This window comes from Leuciscus leuciscus (assembly GCF_965113295.1).
Source record: "Leuciscus leuciscus genome assembly, chromosome: 23".
Classification (NCBI taxonomy): domain Eukaryota; kingdom Metazoa; phylum Chordata; class Actinopteri; order Cypriniformes; family Leuciscidae; genus Leuciscus; species Leuciscus leuciscus.
Genome location: NC_138747.1, coordinates 33,288,493 through 33,316,013, shown reverse-complemented (window position 1 = coordinate 33,316,013; position 27,521 = coordinate 33,288,493). Strand labels below are relative to the sequence as shown.

Below are 27,521 nucleotides of genomic sequence, written 5' to 3'. Positions count from 1 at the left end.
TTTCGAGAAATAAACTCTCAATTGTGCGAGAAATAAATTGCAATTACCCTTTTTAAAAAAAAATTTATTCTGTGGCAGAAACAATCCTTCATACAAGTTGGTTTCATAGTTTTGAAAAAACCTTTATACAATTTACAAAAAAAAAAAAAAAAACACAGTCTGTATCACACCTTTACACCTTGAAACATTGTTTTTTTGTTTTATTTAATAATTTGTTTGTTTTTGTAAACATATAATTAATTCTTCATTCATAATATTAAGTCACTTTATTAATATAATAACCTTGTTGCCACGCATGTCATGTGTTTAACTGAAACATCAGGCTCAAGCTGTACAACAGATTAAAAAAGAAAATAATAATAATTAATAAAACACAGAGATTTTAAGTAAGGGGCTTCACAAGCATTGTAAATTACAGATTATAACCCAATTTTATTTTTTTGCATAGTTTCACCATCTCATAATAACATTGTAATTCTATCAAAAATAATTCAAAACAACCTTTTCATCTTTTGAAGAAAAAAATTAAATAAAACTACAATAAGAATCTGATAAAAGGCCCATTCAGCTGATTGTTATTGTTTTGAAAATATTGTTTTCTTGAAGCGAGAGATTATTTTCTGTTTATGCATGAAGACAACATTCAGTTTCAGAATGAAAACATGAGAAAGGAAGTTATCCACACAGGCTGATCATCCACAACTGTAGAAGTCCACTATTTAAAAAAATATCATTCAATATTGTTAAAGCTGTTGGATATATATTAAAATATGAATGTCACTTGAAGCAAGAAAAATTGTAAGTATACATATTTAATACATTTATTTTTCTTTTACTTTACACCAAAAACAGCATTAGTCCCATGACTGAACAGAAATATGTTTATCGTCTCTGGAACATTAAAACTATTACACATTTACTGAAATCAATAAGAAGATTTAAATGAAGTTTTCTCTTTAAATGCTTTCAAAACAGTCCCTTCCCCTTCTTCATGCTCTTCTGTTTCCACTGAGGAAAACTGTCGAACTCTGCTCTCGACATCCCAAATATGTCCTGGAAATCCTCATCCGACAGATATTTCTGGAATATAATAAAAAAGAGACAGAAAAAGTGAATGATTTGATCATTAAAATAATATTAACACTTTTATCAGTATACTGATAATATATATATATACAAATATGCATGAGAATGTTACACAGACACACACACTCTCACACACACTCTCTCTCTCTCTCTCTCTCTCGCACTCACACGCACTCACACACTCTCTCTTTCTCTCTATCTCACACACACACACACACACACACACACTCTCTCTCTCTCTTTCTCACACACACACACACACACACACACTCTCTCTCTCTCTCTCTCTCTCTCTCCCACGCACACACACACACACACACACACTCTCTCTTTCTCTCACACACACACACACTCACACACTCTCTCTTTCTCACACACACACACACACACACACACACACACACACACACACACACTCTCTCTCTCTCTCTCTCTCTCCCACGCACACACACACACACACAAACAGCTCTAAAGAAAGTAGCAACACACTTTTATTAAAATGTATTCAAATATTTTAGTCAAATGTATCTCTGTTTCCCTGCTTCACTTTGACAGGCATGTGAAGTATTAACAGCGATTTGCATTGAACGACAGTAAGGCTGATGAGTTGCAGCCCGGGTCATGAGTGTGTGTGTGTGTGTGTGTGTGTGTGTGTGTGTGAGAGAGAGAGAGAGAGAGAGAGAGAGAGAGAGAGAGAGAGAGAGAGAGAGAGAGAGAGTGTGTGTGTGTGTGTGTGTGTGTGTGTGTGTGTGTGTGTGTGTGTGTGTGAGAGAGAGAGAGAGAGAGAGAGAGAGAGAGAGAGAGAGAGAGAGAGAGAGAGAGAGAGAGAGAGAGTGTGTGTGTGTGTGTGTGTGTGTGTGTGTGTGTGTGTGTGTGTGTGTGTGTGGCGGCGGCTCTGGACCAGTTTCAGACGTCGAGCTCTACACACATCATCAGATCACAGATATACTGTCAGTCGAGACACAATCGAGACCATAAACACCAACGCCAGCCAGCAACACACACTCGCACACGGCCTAAATTGGTCACACAACAAGGCATTTGCTTAAATGACTCATGATAGACTTTGTGCAAATCTGACCAACCGCATAGGAAAATCTTCTAAGAAAAAAAATGGAACAAAAATGGAAATGAATGTCCTGGTTGCCTTTTAAGGGAACGCTCTGTGACTGGGTCGTGAAGCACGTGTGTAATCAGTCCGATAGTGTGACGAGACGGCAGAGGCGGGCGACGGCACCAACCGGGAACTATAAAGCATGTCCAACGATTCAACGCTAGCGTCTGTGTCTGTAAAGATCCTGTTAGCGTCTCGAGCTCCTCTGGGACTGGATGCTGTGGTTCAGATGTGGCCGAGGCTAAGCCAAGTCAAGTCAAGCGTCAAGTCAAGTCAAGCCAAGTCAAGCGTCAAGTCAAGCCAAGTCTCCTTTATTTATATAACACTTTTTACAACACAGAGGCCTGGTTTCACAGACAGGTCTTAGATTAAGCCAGGATTAGGCCATAGTTCAACTAGGACATTTAAGAAGCTTTTATATATGTGCCTTAGGAAAAAAAACGTTAGGCTACTGATGTGCATTTTGAGACAAAACAATGGCACTGACAGTGTCAATGCAAATGTCAGTGCAAATTGCTTTCAGTTAAAACAGATTAAACATGAATTTTAGTCTGGGACTATGCTTAAGCCTTGTCTGTGAAACCGGGGGATAGTGTTTCAAAGCAGCTTTACAGAGATAACAGGAAAATAATGCAACAAAGTTTGTTTCTAGAACAAAATATCGTCACAGTCCAGCTTCAGTAAGTTCAGTGATGGTTCATTTCTGTTGTAAAAAAGTTATTAATTTAGTTTTTTTATATATATATAGCCGCTCTGGAGAAAACCGTGATGTCATCTTCCAGCTCAGTTCAGTTCTCATATAATGGTGTCAATGCAGGAGATCAATAATACTGTTGAATATTAAGCGTTCCCAACTAAGCAAGCCAATGGCGACAAAGGCGAAAAATGTTGGAGTTGAAAATATTGAAGGATGTAAATGTTGGGGTTGAGGCTAAACTCCCAGAAGTGCTTTCTCCAGCTCAGAGGATCTTTAGGTGTGCTGAGGGATCACCATCAAGCTCATCATCTCTTGTGTGCATCGAATCAATCCTGTTAGTTGTAAACGGATTAAAGCGATGGCAATCCCCAGGACGAGGGGGTTTGATCAAAGCATGGTCAAGGACACGCTGCAATGCCTGCATGTAGTGCTGGGCGGTTCATATCGAATACCGGTGTTTATTTTTGTTATGATATGAATTTAATAAACCACAATACCAGCGTATGCCACTTTAACAGCATTGGGAACGCGGAGCGGTGTTACTGAGACGCTGAAGATGGATAGGTTAAACTATAATTAATAGCTGTCAAATTATATTACAGTGTTTCCCATGCATTGGTTCACAATATCAACACTGCCTTTAGGAAAATCTATTTGTGTTTGGCTTTGACATCGTTGAATAAACATGAGCACTGCACGTTTCACAGTCAAAACGCGGCGCGGGTGTTTGTATATGAATGTTTCTGAAGCGAACTGACGGTCTTTAGAAAAGTGTAGATGTTATTTCAGTTGAATCTCTCTTTATATTTCCTGATAAATGAGCCGTTACCATGGAAACCGCGGTTTCTGCCACTCCTACAGCGCCTCCTGCTGGAGCTCTTTATAAACACTGCAAAACTGTTGTCGTACGAGTGAGCGGCCGGAGCGCATTAAGGGTTTTCTGTTAGAACGGTTTGTGTTAGCGGCCGATAAGTTAATATCTAATGATCTTTGCGACAGAAGTGAATCAATCAAAACTAACTTTATCTGGACAATAACTTTATTCTAGATCTGATGTAAAGCCTAAACAATCTCTGTTACTTTCATTCTGGAAAATAATACAGTTCCCCCAAGCCGACCCTGTCTTCTCCTTCTTACACATAACGAACCTCATCACACAAGACTTAATATCTGAAGTCATTTTGCTTCTCAAGTAAATATCTCTCAATTTAAGAATGTTATGATATTCATACTGTAAAACAAGTCAAAAATACTGAGTAAGAAATTCATTTTTTGCACTAGATTTGGGAGCAGGATTTAGAGCAGGAATCCTCAAATAGTGGACCGTGATCCAGTTCTGGACCGGCTTGGTTCCAACCGGAACACAGACGCCACTGCTTTGGCTCTCGGGACCCAATGTCCTCATCTTTAATGGTTATTACGGCTGTTTAGGGTTTTGAAGAAGTACTACTGAAGGTGGAAATGTATAACTCTTCCAAAAAACTATTGTCCGGATCTCTGCTGGGAAGGGAATATAGAGACCGGATCTCTTGGAACTTCAGCTGATCACTCCTGATTTAGAGCAAAAGCAGATTTCTTCAATAGCACCAGCTAGTGCTGCTTGCATGTCTGTTCGAGCTCCTGAAAACTTAAGCTGTGATGAAGCGTAACGCACCTCTCTGTGTGCGGGGTCCACGTCATCAGGCAGTTCCCCAGCCAGTTTGTTCATCAGCACTTCCGGTGGATAATGTGTGACGCTTTTATTCTCTTCACCAGAGGATTCCTGTCAGGGGAAATTAACATTTTATGCAAATCTTTTATGCAAATCAAGCAGAAATGGACTGAAAAGTTTGTTATATTCTAGGGTATATAAGATCATACAGAAACAACTTTAGCTGGCAGTGTAATCTCTCCTAACTCCTCCTTCAGTTGCTCGTAGGTTTTGCCACCCTAATGCAAGAATAAAAGAGTTAGAGGTTGTTCATCTGCAGAGAATTCCTTAGTATGCTTGTAAACTACTAAACCTACACTCCATTTGGTAGGGTCCCAGGCAGTGAACCAGCCAGTGAAGGTAGGAGGCTCAAAGCCCTGCTTCACCATCATTATAGGAGTGTCGGGGTCTCGGGATCCAGGGTGAGTCCGCAGGTATTCCTGGCATGTTGTCACAGATTCCCGACGCTCCACATCATTTGCTTCATTTCCAATCCATAGAAATACCTAGAAGAACCAAACGCTGAAGTAAGGACTGCAAGGTTTTAAAAGTGTTTAAAGATCAAGATCATACATATATATTTAAATATAAATAAATGTGACTGGAGTCTAAATTTCAGAGCTGCTGCAAACACATCGCTATGATCAGATGCTTTCTGAACTGCTGTTTTCTCTTTTCTGTGTTGTTTATTTTGTTATTGAGTGGATAGTGTGACACATATTTACATATTCATCTAAATGTGGGTGGCGTTGGGATGTTCACTAACAGAATATTGCTGCAAAGGTGTTTCAAATTCTTTTTACCCTTAAATGAAGAACGAAAAAGAACTTCACCATGATGAGTGTATCAATGCTTATAGCCACCAAACCTTCTTTTTCATTGCAGATAAAATGTATAGTTTTAGTTCAAACTGTGTTGCTCTACCTGATCCCACGTGTCCAAAAGCATTACGTCATCCTCTCTCAGATCATCCTGTGCGAACTGGGTCACCTCAGTCGCAATATACTTGCCCGTCTTATTGGAGCATTCGAAGAGGCGTGGTTGATGATCGGAAGTAACCATCTGTAATCTTTGAGAAGAAGTGACATCAACAGCCAAGAATAAAGAACTTATTTCCCTTTGAATCTCTTAACACAACACTTTGTTCTGTATACCTTCTTTCACTTGCGTATGGTCCTTTTCCACCTAAGATTTCCCAAAACTCATTTGGCTCCTGTCCCTCAGCCATGATTTCCTCAGACGAGCCTCGCCCAATGAAGGAGCTCACCTCTTTAGCCATGGCTCTCTCATCACCACTGGAGCCCTGAGAGGTTATCAACAGAGTTAGTACTGCTCTCCCAATAATGTCCATTATAGGGACCGGATAGTTTGATGCCACCGGATAGTTCTAGGAACTCAGTTCTAGGAACTATCCCCCAGGATGCTTCTCCGAGAACTAATGGTTCCCCTTGGAACCTTTTCCTGGTTGCATTCGCACCGCCAGTAGGAACTCTGAAGTGACGTAAGACACGCTTGTTGTTGTGACTTTTATTTTGACGGCGCTGAGAACGACTGAGCCTGAGCAAACAAACAGTGCTCACATTCTCCTGTTCATTAGTTTACGATCTGTCCAACAATCCTGTCTAATACATCATTAGATAGAACTGTTATACATAGAAAGTAGACAGTATATGAAAAGTTATTAGCGTTTGCCATGTGGTTGAAGTTCAGTGTTGCTGAGCTGTTCGTAGAGTTAGTTTCTGGAGTAAATATATAAGCTATAATCTGTGTTTACAAAGCTTTTTTAATAATGGCGGGTGCTGGTGTTTCGCGTGCGTTCGGCCAATCAGAGAACACTAACGTCACTGTAGTTCCTATAGTTCTGGTTTAGACTGACTCTGAAGTAGGAATAAATTAGTTCCTCCAAAAGGAGTTCCTAGAACTAAAATGATTCCTAGTTTCTGCGGTGCGAACACACCAAAATCCGGGAACTTCCGCCAATAGTTCTAGGAACTATGAAGAGGTTCCTCCAGTGCAAAAGCCCATTACGTGAAGAGTAGTGCTGGACTTTGCAACATCTGCTGAGTGTTTTTCCATTAAAATACTATCGGTTATTCAACTTCTGTAGGAAGACTGCGTACTTTGCCATACCACAGGTAGACACCATACTGGCTTTTCAAAAGGAAGACATCATTGGAGTTGAGAGAGCCTGCCAGAGCTGGAACCTCTATTGCTTTTGAATTGGTTGGGTGAGAGCCACAGATCTGAAACAGGCGCACAGGGGGCTCCGGCTCTTGGCCACTCTTTCGGGAAGTCCCTCCCTAGAATGGAAACAAAGGAACTTTATTTATTAGAAAACAACAGCAATTTCAGAAACCTGGAATGTATTCATGTTCGAATGGATGCTTTTGACCAAATTATTTTGTAAAATATACCAAGTTCTGTCATGAAACTCCAGGCTGACCGGTCCTTTGCATGCACTCTGCAAGCAATCACATTATCACTGCATGGCACAAGCTGATTGACCTCTGCTGATCCTGCAGCCAATGAGATTGCTTGCTCAACATTTAAACAGTCTGGTTAAGCTGGTCCTGCAGGACTATCAGAGTTCATCTGAACCCTCCACCTCCCCAGCTCCACCTGCCCAGATCTGTCCTCTAAACCCCTCCACCTCCACCTGCCCATATCTGTCCTATGATCCCCTCCACCTCCCCAGCTCCACCTGCCCAGATCTGCCCTCTGAACCCTTCACCTCCCCAGCTCCACCTGCCCAGATCTGCCCTCTGAACCCTCCACCTCCCCAGCTCCACCTGCCCAGGTCTGTCCTCTGAACCCTCCACCTCCCCAGCTCCACCTGCCCATATCTGTCCTATGATCCCCTCCCCAGATCTGCTGCGGATTGATGTATGACTATTTAGTATGTCTAGTTATGCAGCAGCAACATGTCTTACATGTTCACAAAAGTATGTCTGTGTGTATTAGAAGCAAGTCCATACTTGCTCTGCAGCAGCAGCGTAGCAGATATTGTCCACCAAGACCAAATTCATCAATTACGACCAATTAAGTTCAGATCTATACTCAAAAATGTTAATTTCATTATGTTAAATCTACTTAAATTTGTAAATGGAAAGGATTTATTTTGTGTCTGTTGTGCTCATAAGTGAACTGTATTGTTGACTACTATTTAGAAAAGTGTTGTGTTCTGACGTAATTCTGAGTAAGGACGAAAGTGAAAGAGTAAACAAGATGGATAAAGTTTGCTACTCAAGTCTCGTGTTTTTTATTGCTGTTTAATAAACCTTTTGCTTTGTCATGTCATTTATTTGGAAAATTGTCATTTGAGATCATGTTCCTTTTGTAGTTTTGTTCATGGTCTTTGTAGTTCTTTTATTCTTGCTAATTAGGTTCAGGTGTCTCTTGTTATCTGATTAGTTCTCTGTTATTTAACCATGTGGTTCTTTCTTACCTTTGCGGATTATTGTTTGAATGTTAGATTTAGGGGGTGTTTTCACGATACCGTTTTCAACGTTTTGGGTGCCTGAAAACGCAAACTTTTGCAAACGGGTTTCAAAATGTCTCTGTGTAAACAACAGAGATGCGCATCTGTGAAGATGATGACGTCATGCATATCACGTGTTCAGTCTATCATGTTTCATCGCCATCTAATGGCCTGGCAGAAGAATACAGCGTTTTTAGTCGTTTTAATCATATCGTTGTCGTGTAAACGTATCCTTAGAAGACTTTGCTGGAAATGTTCCAAAGCCAAGCCTTCTCAGATCACATGAATTGTAAAATGCCGTAAAATGTGTCAACATTTATTTAAATGTCTTATGGATATTTAAATTTAAAATTAAAGTAGGATAAAAAGCAAGTAAAAAAATCATGTTGGTTGGGTTGTGTCATTGCAATGGAATTAAAAGTTGAACCGCTTTCTGCAGCAAATTAATCATTAAAAGTCAACTGGTGAATTTTGCTTATAATATGAATACGGAATGTGACTTTGGGGTATTAATATGGAGCTTATAATATGATTTGAATTTGAATTATTGACAAGTGTAATCTAACAAAATTTTATATTATGTGGAATTTTAAATAGTTCTGAATTTGATTTCTTTAAACGAATATTGAACATTTGAATTTTATAGACATGTATTTTCAAACAGCTAAAAAAAAAAAATTGTACTGAATTCTTAGACTGCAAAAATCCAGTTTTAAAAAATACAGTTTCAAGGTTTCAAGATGAAGAAGAAATTCAGAACTTCAAATTCAGTTTTCTAAAATTCAAAACTCAGAAAATTCAGATTGTCACACAGGTCATCCTCAGGGAAGAGTAGAGGATCTCAGAAGAGTCGGATGGAGAATTTTGGACGATTACAGAGCGGCACTGCAGTAGTTTTCTGCACAAACGTGGTGGTGGTGGTTTAAGAGAATCCGTGTATCATTCGTTAAGATGTTTTTGGATTTAATATTGAAAGTAGAAAAATTAGAAAACAGCAATAGTGAGCACAGACCTATTATAGCGTTTAGTGCAATTAATGCTTGAGTTACAACAGACTGAGCAAGTGCTTCACTACCTCAAAGATCACCATTTTTCCCTTGAAAATGGCCATGAAGTGTCGCGGTTCCTTCCCCATGCAGACTCTGACTTGAACCGGCTGGCCACCGTACTGTTGGTCCAGGGTCACGGACTGATACGCACAGGCCGTCACTTCATCCTGAGACGCATGACGGCCCTTCAGGAGAGAACCATAGGGTTGCTTTCATCATTCACCTCCAAAAATGATCAAAGTCTCTCTTCTTTTATTTATAATTTTTTTTTTAAAGGTTTTCTATCAAATTAGACCATATACTTGATGATAACTTTTCTTTTTTCTTTTTTGTAGAGTTATAAATCAAGTATGCCACTTAGATGTGAAATCATTAAAACGCCTTCAGGGTGTAAAAGGGTTAATAATATAAAACTCTTTCCTCTGTTCTATATGCATAAGGGAAATGTTACTTTACCTTCCACATGTAAAGAATGTAGCTTTTCCTGCCATTAACATCATAGCTGTACAGAATTAGATAGCAATCTCCTCCATAGAAGTATCCGTGCATTTCAGGATTCACCTCCACCATCTCCAGATTCTCAATGCGCCACACCTGAGGATGGAGAAGACTCATGTTCTGATTGCAGAATCCTCCTGTTAGCTGATCAGATCTCAGTAATCCTCTGTACCTGCTTCTGTCCGCTGCCATCATCCACCATACGCTCTTGCGCTGCAACGTTGGGCATCACATGCATCCGACTGGCATCAAACTTCTCTTGAGGGACATCAGCTGATTCATGAGAAGAAACAGCAAAGATTAACGACCTCGTGAAATTAACATCACAGCTGCATGTAGAGCTTAATTACCACACTGTAAAAAGTGATCAGTTGACTTATCTTTTAAAAAAAAAAGGAAAATTAGGAAAATTAGGAAACAAAAACTGTCAAAACAGCCTCAATTTTCTATAATGTGTTCCTTATAAAACTGTGTTTTTGAGGTGGAATAAATGACGACATGTAAGTTTGTGAAGCCGTTTGTGTTTCCGTTCCCCATTTGAATCATTGACTCTGTCCTTCCCTGTTTGGATTCTTATCATCTTCTTCCTGTTTGGGTTCATAATTCTTGTTTTGTTCACATCATTCATACATGTATTTTCTGTGTTTGTGTGTTCATTTAATAAATAAACTATTGCTCAACATTTCCATATCTGGCTTCTTAATCCAGCTGTCTAGTAAACTAAGGAAGCTTGTTCCCGCTACGGAATAAAAAAATACAACATTTAAATGCAACTTTTTGTCTTACAATTCTGACATTTTTTCAATAAAAAAAAAAACTTGTAATTAATTTATTATTATTTTATTCCGTGGCAGAAACAAGCCTCCACATTTTGTAATAAACCTGTCATTGTATATTACAAATATTTGTTTACAAATATTGTTCATCTATAAAAGCGTCTGCTAAAAGCAAGAACGCTGGTTACTGGTCGTAACCGTGGTTCTATGAATGGTGGAAGACCGCCAGAGACGGTCAATACATGGTGGGAGGAGTCGCGTCTCGCACATCACATCGAGAATCTCGTATCAGTTCAGTCACACGTGACCTCGACCGCTGACATGTCAGAAGCTATATCAGCTTCCCAATACGTCTCGGTCGGGGTCTTTAGTCATTCTCAATCCGAGTGACCAGAGACTCTGGCGGTCTTCCCCCTTTCATGTAAAGTGCTTTGAGTGCAGAGAAAAGCGCTATATAAATGTAATGAATTATTATTATTAGTTGCTCTGACTGAAATAAAGTGCTTGTTTGCCCACAACAGAAGCCTTCTTGTCAACTGGAGACAGGGTAGGGACCTGGTGCCCCCTTGGTGATTGATTAAAAATACCACTGTGGTGGTGTCCGTCCTCACCAGAATGTGTCTCCCTGATAGTTCCTGCTTGAAATGTCTCAGGGTGAAAAATACTGCCCACAGTTCCAGTAGATTGATATGAACAGCCCTTAACTGTGGGTCCCAACTTCCCCAATACCTCGGTGCTGCCGAAGTCCTCCCCACCCACTGAGGGAGGCATCTGTGGTCCTGTGAGGCTGCACAACTGGTCGTGACCCAAACCAGTGTGTGTCGATTGTAAACCGGTGCCAAACGTTTGGCTATCAATCAGTGTTGGAACGTATGAAGATACAACAGGCCTAATTGAATGACTGATGACGCCGCTGTGAGAAGAACTGCCAGTCTTAGGAAGCTGATAAAGGGCAGCTTACTGAAACTTTAACAAGGTTGTCTCCAACGCCTTCCAATTCATTTCCCTGGAATCCAATTTCATGGCCAGAAAGCACACTGACTGACTTGGAGTTTTTGGAGCTTTTCTGAATATTCACCTGTCGACAGCTTGCTGAGATGACCTGGCGCACAACAGCCAATCTCCCAGATATGGAAGGATCAGCATGCCCTCTCGTTGAAGTGGTTCCAGTGCCAACTGCATGACGCGTGTGAAGACCCGTGGAGAAACCATGCGTGATGCCGCTGACGGGCTAGGATGCCGGGCCGCTATTTTCCTCAAGTTGTCATGGATGAAGAGGACAAGCCGCAATGCTGAAGCCGCCGCCCCTTGCGCCTCAGACCAAAGAGAGAAGCGTTTTCGACCGCCGGACACCGCCCCCTTACCTGGTCCCATCTCTTCACTACCCATCCTTCACTATTTCCTGGCACAACGAGGACACCAGATCCCCTTTTGTTTTAACACTTAATTTTCCCCATTTTTGGACATTTTATGTTTATTTCTGTAAATAAATGCCTCTCCGAGGCCTGACACCACTCCCACTGTGTCTGTCGTTTGCTCCTCCCGCCACACACTCCAGTTATATATGTGTTAAGTGGTTGTCACAGTAAACGCACACAATAACTAACGCCCTGGTTTACGCAGACGTAACACAAATTAATCGCAATAGGTATACACACGGTGAAAAAAAAGAACCCTGGTTAACCAATAAGTTCTCACAACACTCACCTTAACTCCAGTGGCCGGAACACCGCGTTTGTAAAGACCCTGGATAACCAATGGGTCTGAAAACAATCAATAAAGTCTGATAAATCCAATAAAGTCCAAAATTGCGTATCTTTGTTTTTCCTTGACACAGCTAAAGTGAGGAGCAATGCCAACCCAAAAGCTGTGCACACTCAAGCGAGATCTCTCCACGAGAATGACTAAAGAGACTGACCGTGACGTATTGGGAAGCTGACATAGCTTCTGACATGTCAGCGGTCGAGGTCACGTGTGACTGAATTGATACGAGATTCTCGATGTGATGCGCGAGATGCAACTCCTCCCACCATGTATTGACCGTTTCTGGTGGTCTGGAACAGTGAAATAGAATGTAAACTATAATAGGGAGGTTACAAACAGAAGGTCAGTGTAACTGAGGTTTAAAGACATTAAAAAACACTTCCTCTGAAAGTGTGTGTGAGAGACTCATACCGACTCTCCCCACGGTGTGTGTTCGGCCCAGACCCGTCGTCTGCTCTCGGACCCTCCAGCTCCTGAAGAGCTGTTTAAACAGAGCCGATTCCCCTCCGTCACTGAGAGCCTCTACTTTAGTGCTGAGAGGATATCCCTTCAGTTTAATAAACTCCTGCAGAATCAGTCACATTAACACACAACACTTTCCCTTTAGTTTAATGAACTCCTACAGAATCAGTCACACTCACCAGAGCTCGAGTCATTGCTGCTTGTCTCTCCGCCTTGTTGGCCGTCTTTCCCTTCCACACAAATATTGACATTCCCCCCTGATCCAAAATATAACAGTCCTAGATAGATAGATAGATAGATAGATAGATAAATAGATACAGTAGATGTGAAGGTTGATTAAAAGTGACCCATTATGCCCATTTTCACATGATGTAATATAAATATCTGATGTCCTCAGAATGTGTCTGTGAAGTTTCAGCTCAAAATACCACCCAGAAGTTTTATTATAGCTTGTCAAAGTTGCCCCTTTTTGGGTGTGAGGGAAAACACTCCGTTTTGTGTGTGTACCCCTTTATATGCAAATGAGTTACTGCTCCGCCCCCCATTCAGAAGAGGGCGGAGCCTTTACACCAGCTTCAGAAACTGGAACAACATAACAGTCGAATTTCTCTCAGGCAAAATGACAATAATACCCAGTAGCGAGTGCAGCCTTACATGTTTGAACCGGAGTCAGACACAGATGGAGAGATCAGGAAGAGTTTGCAACTGTTAGACTGTACATGGACGTTTCTGAATGGTTAGTGGATACATTTATGTAACTTAGTTGTTGTGGAGTTACGTTGATTCATCTCATCGACTAGCCTGTATCGTCATGTTAATCTATAAACTGTTGTACACACACACTGTGGACACACAGCTGTGTTCAAAATATTTTATCTAAGTGATTTTTGCATAATAGGATCATTTTGCATAATCCTTTAAAGTACTGTCAGTCAAAAGTTTGGGGTTGGTGAGATTTTATAATGTTCACCAAGGCTGCATTTATTTGATCAAAAATACAGTTAAACAGTGAAAAATTATTCTATTTTAAAAGTGTTTACTATGTGAATATATAGTAAAGTATAATTTATTCCTGTGATCAAAGCTGAATTTTCAGCATCATTACGCCAGTCTTCAGTGTCACATGATCCTTCAGAAATCATGATTTGATGATCAAGAAACATTCATTATTATCAGTGTTGAAAACAGTCATATTTTTGTGGAAACTGTGTACTTACATCGTGATTCAGCAAGTCTTGTGTGAGTGGATTGGTTGCGATCTCAGTGATCTTCATCGATCCGTTCGCATCAGACACACTTCAAAGTTTGAGATGTGTTAGATTCACTTGTACTCAACATACAGTATGAGCCAATTAATCAATCAATTTATAAATTATATTTGTGACCCTGGATCACAGAACCAGTCACGAGTTGCACGGGTATATTTGTGGCAATAGCCAACATTACATTGTATGGGTAAAAATTATACATTTTTCTTTTATGCCAAAAATCATTAGGATATTAAGTAAAGATCATGTTCCATGAAGATATTTAGTCAATTTCCTACTGTAAATATATCAAACATTTATTTTCGTGAGTGAAGGCAGCACAATCGCCAACATAAATGGACAACTTTAAAGGTGCAGTGTGTGATGTTTAGCGGCATCTAGTGGTGAGGTTGTGAATTGCACCCAACAGAAGTTATGGTGGTCGTTTTGTTATTGTGAATATTATTGTTACTTGTTCATCATTGTGTCAGTGTTTTATTCGCTTCTTTGCACGAAGAACAACATAGTGACGAAACGCGTTTGTCCATTCAGGGCCACCGTAGAAACATGTCGATGTAAGCGGACCCGCGGTGTGTGTAGAGAGAAATGGCTCATTCTAAGGTAATAAAAACATTACGGTTCATTATGTCAAGATGTCCTCTTAAATATTACACAATGCACCTTTAAAGGCGATTTTTTTTGCACCCTCAGATTCCAGATTTTCAAATAGTTGTGTCTCGGCCAAATTCTATCCTAACAAATCATACGTCAATGGAAAGCTTATTCATTCATCTTTCAGATGCTGTATAAATCTCAATTTAAAAAAATTTACCCATGTGACTGGTTTTGTGGTCCAGGGTCACATTTAATGTTTTCCAAGCAGCTGATACAGTATGAAGGACAGTGTATCTGAGGGCTCTTACTGATATAGCGTGAGCTTGTTCATCTGCTGCTGGTCAGATATTTCATCGGGCGTCCCGCTGGGCAGCACTGAGGGCCTTTCACCCATAATGCCCACCATAACCTCCATTAGCAGAGGAGATCTGGCCTCGGCGTCTCCTTCAATAACCCCTATCTCTGCCCGACCCCCTCGCTCACGGTCCCGGATGTCCTTCGCCAGCATCATGCCCTGAGAGACCGTGATAAACTGCATTAAACATAATCTCTCTCTATATATACAGTATACATATATATATAAGCTGCCAACCTTCAGACGTTCTTGTGTGTTGCTCTCCGGGCCGTTCCACTGGATAATGGTCTTTCCCAGATCCAACAGAAAGACACTCCCAGTGTCGAAGCTCTTCCAGCTCATTTCCACCTGCACAATATTTCATCATTTATAGCCTGAGATTTATAGTCTGAATAATTTTAACCTTAAGTTTGGTCTCATTTTAAAGAAAACCCGTTGGCAGATTATTGTTGAAGTAAAACAAGTTTGAACTCTAACACTGCTAGAAAATCAAAGCCATAAATTGAAACAAGTCGTGTTCCAAATGTGAGGTTGATATCTCAATAAATGAGCTTTCAGTGAGAGTGTGTTTGAGCGCAGGACCAGATTTTCTCCATTGGATGCAGTAAAACTCACTGGGACACAGAGGCTGGGTTTGGGATTTACAGTAGAGTTTTCCGACATCATTACCAAGACACACACACAATTATCACTGCATAATTTATCCAATTGGCTCTACAATCTACTATCCAACAGAAGTAGAAAACAGGAATAAAGCGAGTATTTGCTTTATAGACCAAACCTGAGAAAATGGCCCCATCTTGGAAAAAATATTTTAATTTTTTAATTTTGAAGCCTTGCCAACAGAATGAGAGCCTATTAACAAAGTTTGGATTATTTTATATTTATATGGTCCTGGGGTTAAAAATCACAGTTTTAATGGGTTTCAATGTGGACATTCTAGTCCTGAAGGTCCTGAGAGGAACTATTCTGTGTACCTAGTGTAAAATAGATTAATTAAAGGAAATGGGGGTGAAATAGTAAAAGTCCAATAAAAATACACACCTGTTCCAAAATATATGCATTTGGCATTAACACAGGCAACATGATAAAAAAAAAACTAAAAAAGACAAAAATGTTCATAAGGTTGCACAAGGGTTAAATCATTACTGCACGTTTTGTTCATCACTGGATTGAATTCAAATGTTACGACTGATTACAGGCCGAAAGGAAAGATCCCTGATGGAGATTCACAAGCATTTTGACAGATATTCTCAATCCCGGATAAAGTGTTGTGAGGAACATCAGGGTTATAAAGAATGATAGATCCTCACCTCAGTGCCGGTCACTTTTCTTCTCCCCTTCACATGCAGAAGTCTCTGAATGTTATACGTGTTTGTCTCCACATGGCTCATTCCTGAAGACACTCCTCCTGACTTATAACTGGGACATAAACACATATATCTGTGATTTCTGTCCTCTTCATGCACTAAAACGTACTCGGTTACTAACGTAACCTCGGTTCTCTCTAGAAGAGGGAACGAGTACTGCGTAAGATATCTTTCGCTAGGGGAAAATCCTTTTCCGCGAGATATTGAAGCCAAAAATTATCCTTAATTTTGTTATAATGCAAAACGCGTTGCAGCAGCAATGCAGACATAGGCGAGACAGCTCGCGCGCCTATTGGCTGCTCTGCGGCAACTGCAGCAGCCTATCGAGCGAGGCCTGGCGTGACGCCAGACCCAATCAGGGCACTTCGCGCCCGCTGCGTCACGTCCCGCCGAAATGGGCGTGGTCTAGGCCTATAAATATCGCTCGCAGGCAGCTATTATCTGGTTTTTCATCATCGAAGCAACCAGAGCGTGTGCATGCACGGCAAGATACGCAGTACTCGTTCCCTCTTCTAGAGAGAACCGAGGTTACGTTAGTAACCGAGTACGTTCTCTTACGAGAGGTCTCTCGTACTGCGTAAGATATCTTACGCTAGGGGACCCAATGTAAAACGCCGTGCATGCTGAGATCTGACACCAAAGACCCAAGGGCGAAAGCCCGGGGTACATATAGTGCACAATCACTCAGTGAACTCACAGAGAGTCCGGGAAGAAGGAGGGGTGCAGCCTCACTTTTCCACATAAAGTAGCGTCGAAGGGACGCGAATTTCATCATACAGACAGGGCGGGGTACGGCCTGAACTGATGGGAAAAAATGTGGGTCTTACACAGTTTGCCCAGCTTTAAACTGTCGAACATTGAGCTGTGCTCAGCAAACGCAGCATTCTGAGCTGAACGCATCAGGTCAGATAATACTGGTGGTTTAGACCGACAGCAGCCTGGCCTGCAGGGCGGGAACCTCTAGGTTATAAAACCTTATAAATGTAGACGGGGAGGCCCAGCCTGCCGCCATACAAATATCTTGCAAGGCAATCCCACTTGACCAGGCCCACGAAGAGGCCATGCCTCTCGTGGAATGCGCTCTGACACCCAAAGGGCACTGCATGCCCTTGGAGGCGTATGCCAGCGCTATAGCATCAACTATCCATCTGGATAGGCTCTGTTTCGATGCGGCTAGTCCCTTAGAACGTCCGCTAAACGAAACAAAGAGCTGTTCCGTCTGTCTGAAAACAGACGAGCGAGACACATAAGCTCGTAATGCCCTGACTGGGCAAAGGAGGCTCGCGTCTCTTTCCTCATCAGGGACCGGTAGGGCTGACAGAGAGATAATCTGCGCCCTAAACGGTGTGTTGAGGGATTTTGGAACATAACCGTGCTTAGGTTTGAGTATAACTTTTGAGTCATTGGGCCCAAACTCCATGCACGCCGCGCTCACAGAGAGCGCGTGCAGATCCCCTATGCGCTTCACTGAAGCGAGAGCCAGCAAAAACACCGTTTTGAAAGACAGGTGTTTCAAATCGATTGACTGCAAAGGCTCAAATGGCGCACCTTTCATGGCTTCCAGAACCGTAGAAAGGTCCCATACGGGGACTGAGGGAGGTCTGGGAGGATTCAGTCTCTTAGCTCCTCTAAGGAAGCGGATGACTAAATCGTTCCTTCCTATGGACTGACCAAGCGTTGTTTCTGAGAACGCTGCTATAGCCGCCACATAAACTTTGAGCGTGGAGGGGGCCCTGCCCCCATCCAACAGCTCTTGTAGGAAGGAAAGCACCTCCGTCACATCACAGTTTGTGGGTGACACACCACGGGCTGTGCACCAGCCCGAAAACACTGACCATTTCGAAGAATAGAGTCGTCTTGTAGACGGAGCTCTAGCCTGCGTGATCGTGTTTAATACTCCTTTAGGGAGTCCAACATGTACCCGTTGATGGCCCAGACATGAAGGGACCATAGTTCCGGGTGAGGATGCCAGATCGAGCCGCGGGCCTGTGAGAGGAGATCTCTCCTCACTGGTACTGGCCACGGGGCAGTACTTGCTAACTGCATCACGGCTGGGAACCAAGGTTGGTTTTTCCAGAACGGTGCTACCAGCAGTACTGAGCATCCTTCTTCCCTGATCCGTTCTATCACCTGAGGCAGGAGAGAGACGGGGGGAAAAGCATAGAGCGGGCGGCGGGGCCACACATGGGACAGCGCGCTCCTGCTCTTGGAGAAAAATTCTTGACAGTGAGCGTTTTCTTGAGACGCAAACAGGTCCACTTTCGCTCTGCCGAATTTCTTCCACAGCAGTTGGACTGTCTGTGGGTGTAGGGACCATTCGCCTGCCGGAACATTGTTCCTGGACAGTCTGTCTGGTCCTATATTCATGATCCCTGGCACGTGCGCTGCTCTGAGCGAGCGCAGGTTGCACTGAGCCCATACCAGGAGGCGTTCTGCCAGCCTGTACAGTTTCTCGGATCTGATGCCGCCCTGGCGATTTATGTAGGACACCACAGACATGTTGTCCGAACGGACCAAGACGTGGTGACCTTTTATTTGGGGACAAAAACGCGTCAGCGCGTTGTCTACTGCCAGCATTTCGAGGCAGTTTATGTGCAGGAGCTTCTCCCGTTCTGACCACTGGCCGAAGAACGGTCTGCCCTCGAGCAGCGCTCCCCATCCCGAGGTGGACGCGTCCGTGGACACCACTTTCACCCTCGAGGAAGTCCCCAGGCTTACACCTGATTGGTACCAGTCGTTCGCTTTCCAGGGTTTCAGAGCTGTAACGCATTTCTGATTGACCCTGAGGCGAAGCAAACCAGGTGCCCACGCTTCGCGTGGGACTCGCGCTTTCAGCCAAAACTGCAGCGGGCGCATGCGTAGCAGACCCAGCTGGAGCACTGACGATGCTGAGGCCATGAGACCTAGCATCTTCTGAAATCTTTTGAGCGGGACAGACGCGCCGCAGCGAAAAGAGTTCGCTGTGCGTCGAATGTCTACCGCGCGCTGTTGTGATAGTCGCGCTATCATGGATAGTGAGTCCAGTTCTGTGCCCAGGAAAGATATTTTCTGGCTGGGTGACAGGGAGCTCTTCGCCCAATTGACACTCAGACCCAAATCCTCGAGGTGATCGAGTAAAATGGTCGTGTGTTCTATGAGCACTGCGCGAGATTGCGCTAGAATCAGCCAATCGTCCAAATAGTTCAGCACTCGCATGCCTCTCATTCTGAGGGGTGCGAGCGCCGCGTCCATGCACTTCGTAAATGTACGGGGTGCTAGGGACAAACCGAACGGCAGGACTGTGTACTGATATGCCTGGCCCTCGAAGGCGAATCTCAAATATCGCCTGTGACGTGACGCTATCTGTATTTGAAAATACGCGTCTTTCAGATCTATTGACACAAACCAATCTCCTTGGCGAATCTGCACAAGGATTTGCCTGGTCATCCTGAACTGTCGCTTCACAAGCACTTTGTTCAGCTGCCTTAGATCTAGTATGGGTCTGAGACCCCCGTCTTTTTTCGGTACCAGGAAGTATCTGCTGTATAGCCCTCCCTCGCTCTGATCTTGAGAGAGAGGTTCTATGGCCCCTTTGCTCAATAGTTTCGTCACTTCGGCTCGAAGTAGATGTGCTACTTCTGTTTTTACCGTGGTCTCGACGCGCGCCACATAGCGGCGAGGGCGTCGGCGAAACTGCAGCGAATAGCCTCTTTCTATAATGTTCAGCACCCACTTCGAAACCCCGGGTAGCTTTGCCCATGCGTCTGCATGGATAGCTAGGGGTCGAATACGAAGCGCGCTCCGCTCGCTCAGCGATGGAGAAGCTTCGGTGTGCTGTAACACAAGCGTGTCGCTCGTGACATTTGAGGCATGGGGCGCGCTGATGACAGCGGGCAGATTGCCCGCGCTCGACTCCTCTACGGTGGTTAACCGCGAGGGGGAGGGCTGGGCGGTTCCCGTGGGAACTGTCATGTCTATGTGTGGATGTGGGCGCGGGACAGCGGGCACATTTATCACACCGAAAGCATCGTTCGCTTGCGTGAAGCGAGTGCACGTTGGTTTCGTTTTTACAGAAACCGTGAGACATGCATAACGTGGTGTTAGTGGGCACTGGGTAGTGGGCACGTTCACCATGTTTGAAGCGCAACCGATCTGAGTCGGTTTTATGTGCGCGAGCCCTGTGTGACGGGCTGTGCTTATGTGTAGGGATGGGCACTGGGCAGTGGGCATTCTTACTACACACGAAACACCATCGGCCGTGGCCGGGACACCAGAAAATACACTCTTTTGGGGATTTATCTGGGTAGCCGTGAAAACGGCATTTGTGTGCAGGCAAGCGGGTGACAGAACCGACTTGTTGGCTGCAGAAAACACTGGAACAGTCACATTTTCTGGAACTGGACGAGCGAATAGCTTTGGTGTGAGTCCGGCCGCAGCGGGACTGGAACACCGTCGTTTTCCTAGCTGTGCTAGGACGACTTCGGGGCCTCGGGCTTCACCGTGATCCTAGGTCGCGAGCCGCGTCCTGCGGGGCGGCGACCGGATGAGCGGGAGCGCGGTCTCGTGCTTCTGGCCTGGCGGCGTTGTGAAGTGGAGGCAGTGGACGGTGGCTGTGGCTGTGAGCTCTGAGCAGACGGTTTCACACGGCCTGCTGCAGAGCTGGAGCGCTTCGGGAGGAAGTGCTTCATGGCCTGAGACGCTTTCTGTACCTCTGCGAATCTCTCCGCGAAATCTTTGACGGAGGATCCAAAGAGGCCTGTGGCGGAAAGCGGGGCGTCGAGGAACGCGGTGCGTTCAGACTCGGCCATTTCCGAGAGCGTCAGCCAGAGATGTCTCTCAGATACGGTGAGAGAAGCCATAGTCCGTCCAATGGCTTGCGCTGCGGACTTAGTAGCACGAAGAGCGAGGTCCGTGGCACTCCTTAAGTCCGGCACACAGATCGCGTCAGGTCCTTCCTCATCCAGCTTACGGAGGAGATCGGCCTGGAAGATCTGGAGCGTTGCCATGGTGTGCAACGCTGACGCAGCTTGCCCGGCGGCGGAGAAAGCACGGTGGAGCAAGCTCGACGTCGTGCGGCAAGCTTTAGAGGGTAGGGCCGGCTTAGCGCGCCGTCCAGCGGAGGGCGGGCATAAGTGGGCCGCTATCGCCTCTTCAACCGGCGGCAGCGAGAGGTATCCTCTGTTCTTGGCATCGTCAACGGCGGAGAATGCCAAAGAAACAGCAGGACGCACTCTAGCAGAATAGGGGGCGCTCCAGGACTTGGCGACTTCTTCGTGTAACTCAGGAAGAAAAGGCGCCGGTCTGGACACAGGCGAAGCGCGCTCCCCAGGCAGGAAAAATCCATCCAGCCGGTTGTGAGCGGGCTGCTCAGGCGAAGACCACTCGAGGCCGAGGCTCGCCGCGGCCTGTGCGAGTACTCGCATGAGTTCCTTCTCAATAGAAGCTCTCTTGCCTGACGAAGTGCGGGCAGGGGGTGCGGGGTCCTCAGAGCCCGCCCAATCCTCACTGCCTGACGCCAGGATAGAGCAGGAATCATCCTCTCCCAGCAGGGCTTCCTCATCCGCGATATCAACGGAAGCGGCGGCAGACGGCGGCCGCTGTCCGTCAGGAAGCGAAACAGAAGAAGCCGGGGAAGCAAGCGGGCGAACCGGCGAGCTTTGGCGGCTGAGGGAGGGTTCCGGGGCCCGCTGGGCACGGCGCTTTTTACGGCGCGACGCCGCGGCGGACGGGGGAGCAGTCTCGGTGAAGACGGCTAGGCGAGTCCTCAGAGTCGCCATTGCCATCAGCTCGCAGTGAGGGCATCCGCCGTCAGCGAGCGCGAGAGCTGCATGTTCCTCACCCAGGCAGGAAACGCAGATCACGTGGCGGTCCCCGTCGCTGAGTGTGGCTCTGCACGAGCCGCAGGAAGGCATCTTTAAAAAGACGCTAGCTCTTTTAGAAATGTGTGTCGCGGCGGCGACACACACACACAGAAATACAGTGCAAATAAAAGAGAAGGATATAAGCACCGGAAAGCGCAGCAGGAAGGCAGGAAGGCGGCGCGGCCAGCGACTTCAGTGACTCGTCCCGCTGAAGGTGCTCTCTCTTGACGGCGCGGCTTCTAATCCAGCTCCAGCGATGCGTGTGCTTCGCTTGAAGGATGAAAAATCAGATAATAGCTGCCTGCGAGCGATATTTATAGGCCTAGACCACGCCCATTTCGGCGGGACGTGACGCAGCGGGCGCGAAGTGCCCTGATTGGGTCTGGCGTCACGCCAGGCCTCGCTCGATAGGCTGCTGCAGTTGCCGCAGAGCAGCCAATAGGCGCGCGAGCTGTCTCGCCTATGTCTGCATTGCTGCTGCAACGCGTTTTGCATTATTACAAAATTAAGGATAATTTTTGGCTTCAATATCTCGCGGAAAAGGATTTTCCCCTAGCGTAAGATATCTTACGCAGTACGAGAGACCTCTCGTAAGAGAACACACACACACACACTCACACACACTCAAACGGGACACACCACTGATCGTTGAGTTCAGTTCTTCATCAGTGTTCAGTACTGATAATACCTAAAATACGTGTGTGTGTGTGTGTGTGTGTGTGTGTGTGTGTGTGTGTGTGTGTGTGTGTGTGTGAATCCTACATGATGCCCTGTTTGAAGTATCCGCAGAAGATGCTGGACTCGTGGCCCTGAACCTCTCGGTGTTGGACCGGAGAAGATCCGAGGAACTCGTCGAGCTGAACCGCGTAAACCGCAGCTGATCCCTGTTCATCCACAGAAGACATCGAGCCGATCCAGTAGTGGATGTCGTAGAACGCAGATCCGCCAGTTTTACGAGTCTGAAACCAGAGACAAAAAACATGAAGCTGCAACTGCATTCCTGAATCAGTGGTGAAACAACATGTAACATAATCTGAAGGACACACTTACTGAGAGCAGTAAATAACAGTCACCGTCATAAAACTGTCCGTGGAATTTTTCTGGGACCAAAACAAGATCCATTTTCTGGAGAAAAAATCAGTGAAATTGTGCAGTGTGAAATTTACTAGAAAACTTTGTCCAAAATCTTTGATTTAAAGCGGTGGTTGATTATGATTTCTCTTTTCTAACTTTAGTTAGTGTGTAATGTTGCTGTTTGAGCATAAACAACATTTGCAAAGTTACAATGCTCAAAGTTCAAAGCAAAGAAAGATATTTTCTTTTAAAGAAATCGTTTTTTAAGGACTACAACAAACGGCTGGTAGAGACTACACCACATTCCTCCCGGGTTAGTGACATCACCAACCCTAGAATTTACATAAACTCCGCCCCCGGAACATGATTTATAGATTATCAAGACAGAATATGCTAATCAATGACTAGAAGATAACTACACATAAGCTTCATAAATTCATCAACTAACCATTCAGAAATTTCCTGTTGCTTCTACATGTTGTCACTTCTTCTTGAGTCTCTCCATTTTTGTCTGACTCGGTTTGAACATAAAAGGCTAAACGTTTTTTCAATTTTCAGTGCATGTGTGTGTGAGGTAAAAGGACACAAGCTCTTGAAGCTCCGCCCCCTGTGCCGGGAGCAGCAGCTCATTTGCATTTAAAGGGACAGACAAAAACTGTGCATTTTTGCTCACCCTCAAAAAGTGACAATTTTAACATGCTATATAAAACAATCTGTGGGGTATTTTGAGCTAAAACTTCACACACACACTCTGGGGACATCAGAGACTTATTTTACATCTTATGAAAAGGGCATTATACCATCCCCTTTAAACACTGTGATCTGGGGCTGGATTCACGTAATTTACACGCTTGTAATTTAGACCATAACTTTGACTTACCCGTCGAGAAGAAAGCAGGAAACTTCAGCGTCCCTTTCAAAGTCTTTAGCTCTTTCCACCTGGGAAAGGCTATCCCGATATTTACTCTCGTTTTAGGAATTCGCCGGTCACGTTTCATTTTAAATAAAAATGTTAGCTTTTTTGGCGACGAGGATTCCTTGTCCTGTGGCTCGGCATTAGTATGATCCTGCATTATGAAGTACCGTGCAGTGCAGCCTTTCAGATGTGCCGGGGTCGTGACCAGCGCCTCTGATCTCCGAGTCCGTTCCAGCGGGTTTCAGTCACGTGACGCTGGCTCTGAACGAACACGCGTTGTGGAAACACGTTGAGGTAGGCTAATGCTTTTTGTCCCTCTCTGCTATTATAGTTTTTCAAGATGGCGGAACGACATGGAAGCCTCCACGGACTTACCCGTCCAGTGTAAATAAAGATAAGAAATTCTTCGCTTACGAGGATAAGTCAGATCATTGGCAGAGGTACTTTTACACTAATGAGGACATATTTATGAATAAAGACATTGATTTTAGCTAATAAAATACTTAAAAAACGACACAGTGTACCTTTAAGAAGGAAAATTTTTGTGAATCCGGCCCCAGGTGATTAATGCAATACAAAAGTTACTCCCTAAATTGGTATTCAATTACATTCAATATTGTAAAAATTAAGCTTTATATACTGCATTTCATAAGAACATCAGAGAAGAAATCCAGAGTAAGGAAAGAGGCCTGATAAAGGATTTACACTCCAAATGGCAAATCCATCCTCATGAGGAAAATTAAAGGAGCTTCAGAGAAGAATTTACCCTTTTAAAGAGCACATTTTCTGCTTTTCCTCATCTGTGTTTAGTGTAATGTTGCTGTTTGATCATGAAGAAGCTCCAGTTCTTCTCTATATCAGTGTCAGTGTTTCTGAACTCCTGAAACGCCTCCATTGTAGTCTTGAGTTTCTTCCTCATTATAATAATTCATACGCAGAATAAAGGGGCGGGGCCTGGTTGAGTTAGCTAGTAGTGTGTTAAACTGGTGGTTATGGTAAGGGGCGAGACATTTCCCAAACAAGTTTCACATACTGTACATCCCATCATTAATACAATAGTTGGCTTATATTCTCACACATTATATATGCAAATAGCACATTGCAGGCTGTATTGACTGGGAATTTAAAAATGTCTTTATACTTGATCAAAAGATGTTCAAATCAGTGAACAAGTTAACAGCAGCGAAAACATTCTTCATGCATACGTTTCTTCAATAGATTATGTATTAAATGATTCTTTCACCAATGAAACCCACCTCGATCCTCCAGATGAGAGTTCCCGGAGAGTGTGTGACGGCTCTGAACGTTTGCTGCATCTTTCAACACTAAAACACCACACAGAAAATAAACATTTAATTCACTATCATTAAAGCTTCCTTTATGTTGAAGAAGTTATTGCCAGTATTTTTCACACTCGCAATAGTGTCCAAAAGTGATGTCCGGAGGGGAGATTTGTTTTTAATGACTCTACAAGTTTAATGAACCATCAAAATATGAGGAAATATTTTTGATTATTTCAAAAAAATGTATATGAGGGAAGAACAAAACACTAAACTTGGTTAAGGTTTATCTGACAAAATTATTTGGTAAAAAAAAAAAAAAAAGGGAAAAACTACAACTACATGTTTTAATTTACTATGCAAAAAAAGAAATAGAAAAAAAAGAAATAGAAAAACAAAAAGCTGACAGGAAAAAGAAAACATAATCAGTTATTAATATTTGGTTGGTTCACTCTTGTAAGTGGCCAAAAATGATGTTGCACAATGTTTCATTACGTTATTATTACAAATAAAACAAATGACTCAAAGCACAAACCACACAATATGTTGACAAAATCTTTAACACATTTATAATAATATTTGAATAAAGTGTCACTTTTGGCCACTACTGAATGTTTTATCATGTTTAGCTCAATGTAAAAAAGTTTTAATAACAGTTTAATATTGTTAAAGCAACATTAATTTTAAGTTTGAATAGTTACCTTGAAGCCCGAACAGTGATGTTTAAAGAAGACTCTCCTCAGATAGATTGAAACTGATGTGTTTTAGTCCAGAGACAGTGAACAGATCCGGGATTCTCTGATCCTATAGCAGAGAAGAAACTAAAATATGTCCTTTTTTGTCCATATCTTTGCTGCGATTGAACAGATGCTTCATTTGATTGTATTTGCCTGCTGTCACTCAAAGCTCCGCTCAGCAGCCAATCAGGATAAAGCTTCAGCCCAGTCTATGCAAATGAGCAATGTAAACAAACAGAGATATTCAAAGGACAAGAAAAGAGTGATGGAGCAGGTGCGTATCTTCAGTGGGTCAGAGTCTGTTTACTGCCTCAAATCAATGCAACCACAGACTAACATATCTCAGATTATTAAAATAAATAGGTTGTATAACATTCATTTTGTTATCCAAGTACTTGAAATCCGTCTGTCCATTATAAAAAGCAGTGGTAGAGGCTGGCTGTGGTAGAGTACGTCATACAGAGGCGAGAGAAGATGCTAGAAGATAAAAAGCTGTTTTACGATAGAAGTTTTAAACGACTGTTTGCAAAGACTGTATCAATCAAACCTTAGCGTTGGGAAGGGAAGAAATACAGGTAAAGATAAAGAGACTAAGAGAAGAAGAGAGAAGGTGATTGAGATGAGAGAGGGAGAGCAGGTATTGCAAACTGTGCCCATGAGATTAACATTATTACAATGGATTCCTATTAAAGATATACAGTACATCTTCACCAATGACAGTGGAAACTATAAGCTCAATTTAACAACACAAGCACTCATAAACATACTGCCATTATTATTGTACAAATATATATTTGTAAACCTCGAATGTGTTTGAATATTTCCCCAGTATCAGAACTGGGACTTTTCACTGTTTGTATTACTCCACTTATCTGTGTTTGCGTGACTTGCATCATTAAGCCAGTAGGTGGCGACACGTTACTGTCTTTATGAGTGAGCAATTGAACCATTAATTGAACTGATTAGTCTAAAAACATTGATTAATTTAGGAAAGAAACAAGTTGCTGAAACTGATCTTTGATTCTCACACTAATTGCTAATTTATGCCTCTAGACACAGAAGAATTGCATTGGAATTTGATAGAAATGTTACATCTATGCAAAATAATCCTTGAATCGTTTCTCATTTAAGGCCAGTCCTGTTTGGAGTATGTGATTGTGTATTGTCAACAATAAGCATAAACATTCTGCATTTCCATTTTGTAGTGTGGATCATTCATTGTGACATTTAAACTGATTCTCATGTTTAAGAATCTGTGTGACAAATAATTTATGCTACTGCCCACTGACATGCTTTTAAAGCTACTGTTATACAGCTTTTGTGCCTTCAAACATCTTACAATGCACATGTGTAGATCGGGAAAAGCAACATTTTCTCAGTGTTGGGCATGCCCCCCAAACCCCCCTTGCAAGATCACATTTGGGACCTCGGTATTTAGAAAAACCCTGAGTACGGCCTTGATTAAGAATATTA

At 43.4% G+C, this 27,521-nt stretch overlaps 1 protein-coding gene across 3 annotated transcripts; it reads right to left on the bottom strand.

Moving 5' to 3' along the window:
- Positions 1–48: 48 nt before the first annotated feature.
- avil (advillin) lies at positions 49–26,168 on the bottom strand. Of its 3 annotated transcripts, XM_082155062.1 has the most exons (21): positions 26,013–26,168; positions 25,450–25,498; positions 25,288–25,356; positions 23,092–23,166; positions 22,804–23,000; positions 16,145–16,253; positions 15,069–15,179; positions 14,785–14,990; positions 13,832–13,910; positions 12,794–12,892; positions 12,564–12,717; positions 9,785–9,885; positions 9,571–9,708; positions 9,141–9,299; positions 6,708–6,887; positions 5,742–5,890; positions 5,512–5,656; positions 4,905–5,093; positions 4,758–4,826; positions 4,552–4,659; positions 49–1,080 (listed from the first exon to the last, which is right to left on the bottom strand). In XM_082155062.1, exons 3-21 carry the CDS (start codon positions 25,345–25,347, stop codon positions 967–969), a joined length of 2,442 nt encoding a protein of 813 aa, XP_082011188.1. In that variant the 5' UTR covers positions 25,348–25,356; positions 25,450–25,498; positions 26,013–26,168; the 3' UTR covers positions 49–966. The 3 variants fall into 3 exon arrangements, with proteins under 3 accessions (XP_082011188.1, XP_082011189.1, XP_082011190.1); XM_082155063.1 differs by lacking the exon at positions 25,450–25,498 and having other exon boundaries at positions 26,013–26,167; XM_082155064.1 differs by lacking the exons at positions 22,804–23,000; positions 23,092–23,166; positions 25,288–25,356; positions 25,450–25,498; positions 26,013–26,168 and adding an exon at positions 22,677–22,791 and having other exon boundaries at positions 16,145–16,327.
- Positions 26,169–27,521: the final 1,353 nt, after the last annotated feature.